The 12,230-nt window shown below is 41.0% G+C and overlaps 1 protein-coding gene across 1 annotated transcript; it reads right to left on the reverse strand.

Annotated features, from left to right (window-relative positions):
* Nucleotides 1–3,355: 3,355 nt before the first annotated feature.
* RBBP7 (RB binding protein 7, chromatin remodeling factor) lies at nucleotides 3,356–12,165 on the reverse strand. The gene is made up of 12 exons (XM_058045580.1): nucleotides 12,150–12,165; nucleotides 11,749–11,881; nucleotides 9,849–9,991; nucleotides 9,209–9,382; nucleotides 8,793–8,908; nucleotides 8,082–8,240; nucleotides 7,043–7,171; nucleotides 6,876–6,953; nucleotides 6,220–6,296; nucleotides 5,245–5,302; nucleotides 4,613–4,723; nucleotides 3,356–3,800 (listed from the first exon to the last, which is right to left on the reverse strand). The coding sequence occupies exons 1-12, from the start codon at nucleotides 12,163–12,165 to the stop codon at nucleotides 3,732–3,734; spliced, it is 1,263 nt and encodes a 420-aa protein (XP_057901563.1). The 3' UTR covers nucleotides 3,356–3,731.
* Nucleotides 12,166–12,230: the final 65 nt, after the last annotated feature.

Here is a 12,230-nt window from a genome sequence, read left to right on the forward strand (position 1 = left end):
CCTTTTTCACCAGCTGCATTCTGAGCCCTTCTGAGGTACCTGTGTTTGATGTAGCAGAGATATTTGGGTTTAGGCCTTTACAAAGTTACTCCTCACAGATACTTTTTGTTCCTTTCTGGTTTGGTTGGGGGTTAAGTTTTACATTTAAATTTTGATAATTCCACCCTTCTTGTTTAGCTATTTCTTGAAGGAATGCTGTATTTCCTTACAGCCTAACTCAGCCTCATCTAACTGTGCTAGCTTTTACAGACCTTGCTGACTCTGGCACCCATCGAGCCTGAACTTTTAAGTAATTTAAGAATACTGTGGTGCCTGAAGACTTTATTTTAATTTCCTTTAGAACTGTTTGTTATGTTTTAACTTTGGGGCTGCATGTTGTTTTGGATTTCTTGTTCAAACAGGGATCTGGGCTGTACTTGTCTTATGGACTGGGACACTTGAAGCAGGCCTTTATGTAATTCCAGACTATGCCAAGGACACTGCTCTTCTTCAAGAAAATAACCTCTTAGAGCCTTTACAAATTTAAATACTCTGTTATATCTTGTGATATTTCAAGCTGAGAAAATGAATTTCAGTCGCTCATTTTTAAAATGTATCTGAATACAGCGATGTGACAAATAGTCCATATTGATGTAGTTCAGTATCACCTCTACCCGGTTTATGTCCTGGTATTAAGCATCAAAATAACTACCTCAGTTCTGCCAAGTCCATGATGATACTGCTGTTTAATCCATGTAATCTGTTGGAGTTGGTTGGTTGGTTTCTACCCTTTATGCCTGTATTCATATAAAACCATTTGATCTTGGTCATGCTGCCTGTTTTATAAATCCTTTTCATCAAAGCTTTTGCTGGCTTTGTGAATCTGGTGTTTCCTGCTGGGTGGTTACTGACTCTTTCCCTAACCCTTTTCTCCAAAATATGGATTTTATGCACTGTTGATGTTTTATCCATTCCCTTTTAAAGGGGAAGAATAGTTGAACTCTCAAAACATTCTGTTATCCATGTTTGATTCTACTTAAATTGGGAAAAGCTTTGGGTTTGAAATTCACAAGACAAAAGTTGATGTTGAAAGAATTATGAAGACTCTACCCCACCAACCATCTCAGTGGCCATAAAGCAGCAGGTCAAACTGGGTGTTTGACTTAAATACTTGCTCCCTGTACAGAGTTTACATGGCTTTCTTCAGCTGTTTCAGTGCTGAAGAGGCATCACATACACATGGAAGACAATAAAGTATACTATGGATAATGGCATAAACTGTGTGGCTACATAGAAAAAATTACCTGTTAAGGCTCTCAAGGGTCTTGCATTTTACAATAAAAGCAAATACAGTTCTTCTTACACAGTAAAGGAAAACCTCAAACCCGCTTTTTGCCACACTGAAGCAAAATGCAGGAATGTTACACACACTCTCGGGTTTGTTGTTATATAGATATCAGTCTTCCAAAATATTTCAGCATCAGTTACACTTAATGCCTTGCAGCTCCTCACAAATACTTCTGTCAAGTATATCTTCAGAGGAGTTGGTGATGCAAACCATCCCATTCTTGGGGAAGAGTGGGAGCAAAAATGTGTGATGCACAACAGTAGTGATCCTTGGCTTAATTAGCAATAAAAGACCACTGTGCCACAGTGCTGGTTGAACACACAAAGCTGGAATCACCAATTCTATGGATGAGCTGTGCTCTACATGTTGGTGCCAAGCAGCCAGGAGGTCTCCTTGAAGTGAGCACTGAAGAGGACCAGCAGCAGGGAGGGGTCATGTCACAGAGCACTGCTCTATCTGTACCAAGAGCAGCCACCACCATGCTCTCAGGGAAGTATTTCTGTTCTGTACAAAGAGGAGCCACCATCATGCTCTCAGGGAAGTATTTCTGTTTTTCCAGAAAGCTGGGCCACTGACATCTTCATTTCCTGCTTTTCAAGAGCTGTGTGTGTGTCAGAATGATTGCCCAAAAGAATGTAGGGCCAGACCAAAAACCACCTCTGAATGCAGTGTTAAATGCTTATCATGTGCTGTCACTTGCACTTCCCCAGCAGGGTGGGGGAGAGAACAGGAAGAAAAGCTCCTGGGTACAGCTGGAGGAGTTCCAGAAGTGGGTGAGGGAGAATAAAATCACTTACCCCCTCCCTGACACAGGTCACTGCCCTGCCACCATCCAAGCAATGGCCACCAGGAAAGGCCCTCTTCACCTTCCTCACCCATTTTATTGCTGAGCATGGCCTAAAGTAAGGAATATCCCTTTGGCCATGGGGGTCAGCTGTCCCAGCTGTGTCTCCTCCCCAGCCCATGCCCCTACCCCCCGTGTGCAAGCACTGCCCAGCAAGCACCAAAGCACAGCTGCCTTTGCAGCATTCCAGCCATGAAACCAAACCACAGTGCCCAGCAGCCCAGCCCTGCTCAGATGGACAAGCTCTCCATCCCAGCCAGGCCAGCACGGGCAGCTCCAGATACACAGCTTGAGCCCAGCTGTCTGCTGACTTCTTACAGCTCCAGTGGAGAGGACAGCAAGGTATCACCCTGTCAGTATCAGTCACCACTGTCATTTTTTTTTTTCAGCTTGAGCAGAGAGATCAGGATAGCCAGCAATTAATTTAGTAAGGTCTTAAGTAGCTAAGAGCTATGAAATTCATTTACACTTCTCTGACAGCTCCCAACATAACCCATCACCTATGTGTAGATCCATGATAAATATGAACACATTTTGCTTCTATATAGGCAAAATTCTTGAGCTTTTCAGTCAATCCAAGGTTTAGAAGCAAACTGTGTGTTTGTCTATTATTTGTTCAGACACTGATGTATTTTAGACAACTACCCAATTGCCTCACTTAAGTAAAAAATGCAACAGGAAGGCTAACCAGACACAGGTGACACCAATTCACTGGGAGGGCACTGGCACCTTGGCACTCTAAGAATAAAGGACAGTGCTTTTATCACCACCCAAAAAAGCCCCACAACACACTAACACAGACAAAATCCAAACACTAATCACCCATACACAAAGAACATGACAGGAGATCTACTGGCTCTCCCCATGAATTCCCTAAACCTCCTCCTAAACCCATGCCCTTTGTGAAGAAGTCAAGTTCTGTACTCCAATGGTTTTTTGCATGAAAACAACTCAAATCATCCCAGATTATTAACTGGGCTAAGTTATAAACTAAAAAATATGTAACTTTGTCACCAGGCAGCAATTAAATTCTATTCTATTATTGAATGCAAGAAGGCATTCAACTTATGCCAGTGGATATTAAATACACCAAACACTTTTTTAAATAGATTTTATTTATGCAAAACCAATCCAAAAGTGGTGTGGGAAAGTGAAAAGCTCTTTTTACGTATTAATAGAAAAGGTGTTTTTTATACAGTTTCTATGTGTGAAAAGTGAGGATTTCACCATTTTATTTACAGAATACACAAAGTTTATTTAAAAATACAGACACGGGTATTTAGTCATTGTCAGTTTCTCTAAAGCTAACTGCTGTACAGTATACAACAGCTCAAAGTGCCCACAGAACCAAGAGTATCCCATGACAATTTGATTATACAAGCTTTTTGCTTAATCCAATTAGGAGTATTCCTGTTTTGATGCAAGGCTTCTGCCCAGTGATTCTGGGGTTCTTTGGTTTGGTATTTGGTTTTCTGTGTTTTTTTCAGGACTTTATTTTATGTATACAGTAGTCAAATTACATTACTATGTCATTCCCTCTAGTTCCTTAAAGAAGAAAAGTTACATTCCTTGAGCTTCCAGTTCAGCTGCTGTTATATCTGGTTCTTCATCACTGTAAATGTTTTCTGCCTGAAGACACAAAACATTACAAATGATACACACAATTGTTTTAAAACAATCTTCTACACTTCATACAGAAAAAACCCTCAATAACACCACAGTGGCACAGCCATCATCCCCTTCTTGAAGGGATTTTCTCCCTGCCCCTTCTTAAAGGGCTGCCAAATTTAGAAATGTGTACACAATGGCTACATTTTGGCAGCTGCCTTCTTACACTGCTCCATCTCAACAGCAAAAGCACTAGCCACTTAACCACTAGCCCTATTATGAACATTTTATTTGGAATTATTTCAACCACAGTCTAAACACACAAAACAAGAGCAGGTACTAAAAAAGAAGCCTCACCGGTGGCACACATTTTAGTCTGTTAAGAGTTTTTAAACTCAATTTATTCCCAAATTACTTTATTCCACATTTCTAAGGTAGCAGATCAATTTCCTGTGATGTAAAGTAACATGAAATAACTGGGGATTTAAAAGGCATCCTGCTTTAGAGGCAACATAATGGGGAGGGAGTTGGGCAAGAGTAAGTCTTGGCTAATACTGGATATAAGTTTGCAACTGCTTTGTTAAGAATAAATCTTAATGTTAATTAGTACCTAGAACTTGGAATCAAGAATTAAGTAGCAGTTGCTTTTATTCAAGTTGTTTTAGTCTTGGTTTTCTTTTTAAAGTCTTACACTTTTTGATTAGATCAAGAAGTATACAGCACAGACAACTTTCAGTCCTTGAAGGCACAGGCTGCCCCCAGAAGAACAAGCCTTTTCAGTTTCGTTTGTACAACAAGCTTTAGAGTAACTCAAGAGCTGTTGTGACACTCACCATCTGCCATATCTGCATTATGTTGTCCTCTGATACAGAACAGATTACCCAAGGCTCATTAGGATTCCAACTGAAGTCTGAAATTTTGGCAGTGTGTCCTCCATGAATAAACTGTTAAAAAAAACCCCACAAGCTTCAGTAAGCCATTTCAACTTTGGATAAATCTGTTTAAACCCAGGATTTTTAAGTTAAATTCATCATGCTAAAGACTACCCAAAGAAAACCCTGCTGCTAGAGATTCACAACAGACATAAGGAAGGTGTTCAAGTGCTTCCATTTGCTGCTTATGGCCACAGATGCAGTTGCTGGGACAGCATTTGAGATAACAGTTCCTACTATGACAGCAACAACTGACATCCTCAAAATGGTCTCTCTTCACACAGGGCTGGGCTGTGAAATCCAGCCATATTTCATTCTGATTATCTCTAAGAGCACTTACAGAGTCACACAAGACATGGGGAAACCTTCAGAACTGAAGAGAGGAAGCCTACAGCAAATTAAAGCACTGGACTGGAAACCAGGCAGGTGAAAAGATTTATGAACAGCTGCAGTTTTAGCAGCACAGTGACAAGACTGTGACATCCCACTGCCACACAGCATGTCAGCACACTGAAACCTGAACAGAAGGGTACCAGCAGCTCAGGAGGCCCATCTTCTGCATCCTCTGCTGACTGCTCTTCTCCAATTTTACTGCAAGAAAGTAGTTTATACTTTTTATTAAAATGACAGTTGCATTCTCTGTCAGCTTAACTGAACAGTTCCTGGCCTTTGTTTCCCATATTTGCAATTTGTGTTTCTCACTGTAAAATATCTATAAGCACCAGGTATAAAACATCAACTGTCTGGCACTGTCATTACTGAAATGGAATCTTAACTTGTGAAGCACATGGAGGCGAAAATCACTTACTGATGTGATGCCCAAAGATTTTTAGCCTTTTTCATATTTGTAACTTTGTAGATTGTTAATATAGAGTTGTATGATTTCTAGTACTTTTTCCTGCCCTCACTCACATTTTAGAATGATTAGTTAAACCTTTCTAACACATCCCTGAAATTCTGTTTAGTCTTATTCTTAAGAACAGAATTTCTGACAAGGACCTCTTGTTTTCCATCAGAAGTTGAGAGACATAACAAGAAATAGGGCAAAGAAACCCCTGGACAAACACCAAAGGGGCAGACCCAAGGGTGTTGTACTGGGCCAATTGATCTCCTACTGGATGTACCTGCTAGATAAACTAATTAATTAACCTTTTTAAAATTGCAGAAAATTCTTTTTTCACACATACACTTATAGCCATATTTGTGCACCTGAAAGCTTTCATTAAAGAACTGCTTTTTATCCTACCACTTTAACACTGCTGCAAGTTTTGTCTTTTGAATCTAGGCAACAAGTGGACAACAGAAAACAATGCTATTAGCAAGAAACCCTGATGGAGAAGTAACTTTAGATGTACTGTGCTGTTTCTATTTATACTAAGAAGACCAGACCTGAGGTAGGCAAGGAAAGCTGGAGAACAGCACAAATGAAACCTGCCAAATAATGCAGGCCTGCAGCCTTTTTTTAACCATCTGTTCACATACACTAAGAGACAGGAATTGTTCCTCACCTCAGATCCCACACGTGCAGGCGACAATCGGTACCACTTGAAGCAAGAATGGTTTCATTATGAGGAGACCAGTAAACCTGTTGAAAGGAAACAACTTCAGAGAGCAGTTACTGATTCCTAAAGCATGTCCTGAATAACCAGCACCCTGGCCACTAATTTTTAACTATACTCTGTAAATCAGTTTCTTCCAGCACAGAGGATATTCAGCAGCTCAAACAAACTGCTTTAGTCTTTAAGAATTCTCATACTGAACAGACAACATTATTTCACTATTACAGATTTACAATATTTAATGAAATTTGTCTAAAAATCACTGTTACATGCATCTAATTAAGTAGGTAAAGTTCACAAAATTAGGTTTGAATCCAAATCCTCTCTACAGCACATTATTTTAGAGAAACATTCTACTTGTATTTAAGGTACTTGTGCATACTTGTGTATTTAAGATACTTTTTAGCATTAAGTTGTTGACTATTTGCTTCAAGTGGGGAAGGGTAGAAATCAACTACATGATACTGTTTGTAATTGTCAAACTCAACATAGTGAATTTTGATTCAACAGATTTATTTGTGTTGCAAGAACACAAATCTACATGTTTTTGTCCAAGTCACTACTCCTCTTGGGTTTTTCCTACAGATTGTAAGTAGTTTACCCACCTGAAAAATCTCATCCTCATGAGACTCAGAAGAATGGAGTTTCAGCTTTAAGTTTCGAAGATCCCACAGAGCCACCGTCTGGGAGACACAAGCAACAAGAAATTGGTTTTACTATAAAGGCTTTCATCTGCACTGCTCAGGAATGTAAAGTACACACAAGTGAAAACCTTGTCAGCAGAGCCAGTTGCCAGAATGAACTCGCTGTAGGGATTGAAGGACAGACAGTTCACCTCGGCTGTGTGAGCATCTGCTGAGTGACTCGGCTTGGACGTGGCATTAGATCTTGTGTGCCAGCTGTGGCAGTGAAGGGTTTGGGGAAGGGAGGAAAGAGGGAAAGCAAACAAACTCCAGTTTTTATAAGAAGCTCTTTTACACTACAGCTTTTACTACTAAACTCAACTCTGAAGCTACAGCATTCATGCCAATACCTCCAGTATTTTGTGTCTGTTGTATATAAGCAGCTTGCACCATGAAGCTGACACACATATTAGTTACATCTTCTTATCAAGTGATGTGAACACACTAAGTGGCATGTAGATTTCAGTGAATCTGCACCAGCACTGTAGCTGACTGCCATAAAGAACTACATGAATTCACTCCAAAACTCAGACCTTTTTTTAATCCAAGTGCTGTAGACTAGGTCCAGTGACAGTGATGCTGTTTTGGTTTTACCTTTTTTCTTTTATATATTCTCTGTATTCTTTACACATACATTTGTAGCCTATTGTATTAGTGGTTAGTATTAGCCTATTAGTGGTTAGTTTTCCTAGAAGTTTTCCAAGCCCTTTCCCTAGGCAGAAAGACAAAACATATTCCAAGGGCCCCTATCCTATCTTGGTTCTCCCTGGCTACCAAGGTTGAAAACAGCTCATGGAGACACATTTTCATAAACAAAGTACAGCCAGTACCAAGGGGGGTGCTCCAGAGAAGGAGCTTGACCTGGGGCTAATTGCACCAGCACTTGTCCTCCTAATTGGTGTTTTTTTAATAAATGACCATAATTGAAAAACTTATAAAACAATATGTATTCTCATGGGGGGTGGGCTTTTGTGGACATTCTTCCATAACTGTCCTAAAGTCCTCCAATAAAGATCCACTTTTATATTACCTCCCATACTAATATCATCCCAAAAGTGTGTTTTGTTTGTTGAAAAAAGGCATCAGCAGGACACAGCAGGCCCTACCCAAAAATCTCCTAACTTATATCATAAGCTTCTGATCATCTGCCACAGATCCAAAGAGAGACTCATGGAGCAGGTGCCATGCCACATCTTCCACTACTGCAGAGTGCCCAGTGAAGATGGCTTTGGCATCAACAATCTTGCCCTCTTTGGGTCCAGCACTTACATCCCATAAACACACTGTCTGTAAATAAGCCACATTCTATTGAAATGCAGACTCTGATTGTATCATCTTTCAAATAAATAATCAATCACACTCTATATATAAAGAGACAACACTCCTGAAGAAGTTCCTTGCTTTTGAAAAAGAACACTTATTATGCCATAAATGAGAGCTAAGTTATCAATCAGCCTTCTGCAAGTTCAAGGGCCAAGGATTATTTAGAAGGTCACAAAAGCAATTTACACTTTTAAAGTTCACAAAGAAATTTATAAGCTATTAGTTATTGATCTTTGAGAGTCTTACTAATTCATGGTCTTGACCTAATCCAGTTTAAAGGGTTTTTTCCAGTAGACAACTATAAAAACATTCTGTTCTTACATCAAGAACCTTAAAAAGAACTTGTGGTTGATGACAGCCTAAAACCAACTGACAGCCTTTAGAAATGTAATTACAAGATGTGAGAGCTTCCCCACATAACAATACACAGCTGCTCTAGGACAGATTTTCTCCAATTTTCTACTACAGCATAAGGAGTTGGGCTCTTTTTACAGGGGAAAAGTTGTGGTTTTTTACATGATCATCTGATGCACTGAGAAGATGTCCACTCAAATTTGAGTTCCATGATAAGCCATAGCCTTCCTTCTGGTGGCCTCTTAATCTAAATTCAGGATTACACTCTCCACTTGGATCTGAAAGATAGAAAATTCCTTTCATTTAGCATGTGCTAACACATCAATTCATAGAAGCATCATTATCACCCAATTTCTGTTGTAATAATTATATTTCATACATAAACCTCTTCAGAGAGTGCTATTTCTACCAAGATTCTTTTATGAAAGTGAGCATAACCAGGCAATTAAAGTCACTGAAGATATGGGCATTCCCCTTTGGGTTCCAGAGCCCAGCAACTCTGTCCCAGTCACAGTTAAACACAAGTTTACCCCTCTGTGACAAGAGGCATTTGCTTAGCTCCAAGGAGCCTGACCCACCTGGTTCTGAAGGATGTTTAGTGCAGTCAAACACCAGCACATCAGCAGAGGGTGTTTTTGTCGCGACGATGCGGGGATTCTGCGGCATGTAACGGGCACGGTTCACTTCACCCTCATGGTTAATTTTAATCCCCATCTCAACTTTGCCAGTCACAGATCCAAAGCCACCAAGTTCTACAGTTGTCAGAAAAATGTTAGTTTATTCCATCCATTATTTTAGACTACTGAAACAGGATTTCAGAGCATCTTCCCTACTCCAAGAAACGGTGGTAGCACCTTATTAAACCTAAAGACTAGGAAAGACTCACACCATGTAACATAAAAGCATTAACACTTCTGATATTTAGAATCCTCTTTCAGAGCTTTAGTTTTTATTTGAGGTGTTTATACAGGTTTTATTTTATTTTCAGTTTTCACCACAACTGAGAGTTGGTAGACATACTAGTAGGGATTGCATATCAGTGTTACATAAGCTCTTCTGAAACAAACAGTTTCTTCTTTTTAGTTGTCAAGAATTAGTGTGGACTGGTAAGTATTTGTCCACTTTTGTATTTAATAGAAAGTTAGAACATCATTATCAGAACAACTGAAAGCAGTAATGATACTGGTCAAACAGAACCTAAGAATGCTGCATACCCACCTCCTTTCTCACTGTCAGACTTCAAAGAATCAAACTGATAATTGTTGGGAATCTGGACTCTGGCAACAACCAGGTGATTCTGTTCATCAGAGGTGTGTGTTCCCAAAAGCAGCCAGTGCAGAGTATAATCCTTTCCTTCTGGCCTGTTTAGAATAATAAATGTTGGAATAAAATTATGTGCTCAGTTCCAGAAGTTCCATAGCTTGCATCAATAACCCTGAAGGTGCAAACCTCTTCAGGGAGCCAGAAAAGAGACACTCCCCTTTGGTGCAAAGCCTGTGTAATAAAGCAAACTGGACTCTGCCATGGCAAACCAAAGACACAACCAGCAAGGCTCAAGTGACAATACAAGGCAGTAAACATTGCCACTGGGGCTTGAAAGGGGCAGTTACAGTTTGCACAGCAGTTAAAGGAGACACCAGTACCTACTTTGGTCTAATTTCCCTAGAGTCTCACAGTATTGATTTAGGAAACAATCAATACTCCTTTCCATAAAACATAAATCCAGAGGAAACAAATGGCAACCTATTTTAGTTACTTCTCTTAGCAGCTTTTACCAGTTATCTGAACTAGAATCAAATTTCTCTTCTGGTGGTTGAATGCAACATTTAGTTAAAAGTGAACAGCTGGATGGATGGTGCCATTCATCTCTGAAAGGACAAATGTGAGCAGTAAAAACCAAGCAACCTCTGCATTCTTGAATGCAACAAACTAATTATGTTTCCTGAATCCAAGCAATCCAGAATTGTTTGGGCAATCATAAACTACCAGAGGTACACTTCCAAATGTAGAGGGGGGAAAAAATACAAAACCAAACAAGAAACACAATGCACATGCACTTACTTGCATCAGGAACAGCTGCCCCATCATGTCAGATGCCATACAAAGAGGCAGTCCTTGCCTTAAATGGCTAACATATTTTGACACTGGATAATTGGAAATACCAGGTTTTAAACTGAATATTAAGTCAATCTGCAAAATACGAGGCAAGCAGAAGTGTTCCTCATAAGAGCACCACACCCTCAAATCCCCACTGCATTTTCTCCATGCCATGACTAGCTCATATCTCACAATATCAACCCCAAACATTCTGGTACCCCAAATGAAGTGATCACCTAACCAACATGTAAAACATCCCATATGTAAAGTGGAACTTAATAGAAGAAAGAGACCATCCTCTGATAACTGCATGAAGCTCACACACAGGGTATTTTAAAATCTACCTAAAATCCCCATTACACCAGTCCTTGTCCACCCCCTCAGTGGAGCCCTGAGATGTTACTGCAACATTTTAAGTTCTGTAGTAGTTGGCACATGAACAGAATCTATCCCCATCTTCATAATTCTTTAAGAAATTAAACTGAACCCACAGTTTTTTTTTTTTCAGGGGGATGTGGAAGAATGGGAAATTTAAACACGTTAATTCAACAATGAACCAGGGACAAAACCAGGATGCAAAGAACCAGTTTTAGAATATTCTCTGAAGTCCAGGCTTAAAAGATATCAAGTTTATACTATACTATAGATACTATGGCTTGGATGGAACTATATATACAGTGCACACCAGGAAAATCATTCTTTATGAATGAGCTAATTTAGTAAATAGATTTCTCGATCAGAATTAACTATAGATGAGCACCAGATTTTTTTATTTAGAAATGAACTGAGAAAGATTTCTGTGTTCACACCTCACAACACCTTCTGCTAGGCTAATCTAGACGTCGGTGAAGTATCAACTTGTGACCTTTTTAATGTAAGCAAAAGAAAGTGCTACAAGATAACAAAAAGAAGTCTAACCCAAATTGCTCTCGTCTAGCACGGTTTTTATCCTCAAGGTACTCAGCACACACGGTTAACAGGAAAGGAGCCGAGCGCCTCTCCGGCACCTTGCCTCCCTCACCTGCTGACATCAGGCAGCCACTGCACCGTGAGGCTGGGCCACTCCAGGGCGTGTGTCAGCACCAGGTCGTACAAGAAGGGGCTGTTTTTCTTCCAGATCTTGTACCCCTCGCTGATGACACGCTCCTCCAGCGCTGCAGGAAGGGGAGGGATGAACCCAGGGTGGAGGGGCTGAATGGGGCCGCAGCCCCGGCCGGGATTCTACCGGGGATGGGACAGAGCGGGGGTTCCGCAGGACCTCGGGGGCGGCCGGCGGGACGAGAACTGCAGCCGGCCATCCCCGCTCCCACCGCCCGCGGGAGGAATCGCGAAGCGCCGCAGCCCCGCTCCGCTATGCCCGGGCACACGCACACACCACACATGTGCCCGGCCGGGCAGAGGGCGAGGGACGGGGGCTCCTACCGACCGTGCTCGCCATGGCGGGGGAGACGCGGCGGGAGGGAGCGGAGGGGCAGGGAGAAACGGAGGAGGCGGGGAAGGAGG

The sequence above is a fragment of the Melospiza georgiana genome, chromosome 2 (genome assembly GCF_028018845.1).
Source record: "Melospiza georgiana isolate bMelGeo1 chromosome 2, bMelGeo1.pri, whole genome shotgun sequence".
Lineage (NCBI taxonomy): Eukaryota > Metazoa > Chordata > Aves > Passeriformes > Passerellidae > Melospiza > Melospiza georgiana.

Excerpts from the sequence above, each read along its gene's own strand:
- RBBP7 (XM_058045580.1), bottom strand. Across the intron at positions 5,303-6,219 it reads CTGCACGTGTGGGATCTGAG|TAAAATTGGAGAAGAGCAGT; the intron begins GTGAGGAACAAT and ends ACTTTCTTGCAG. Across the intron at positions 3,801-4,612 it reads TAATGCAGATATGGCAGATG|GCAGAAAACATTTACAGTGA; the intron begins GTGAGTGTCACA and ends TTGTGTCTTCAG.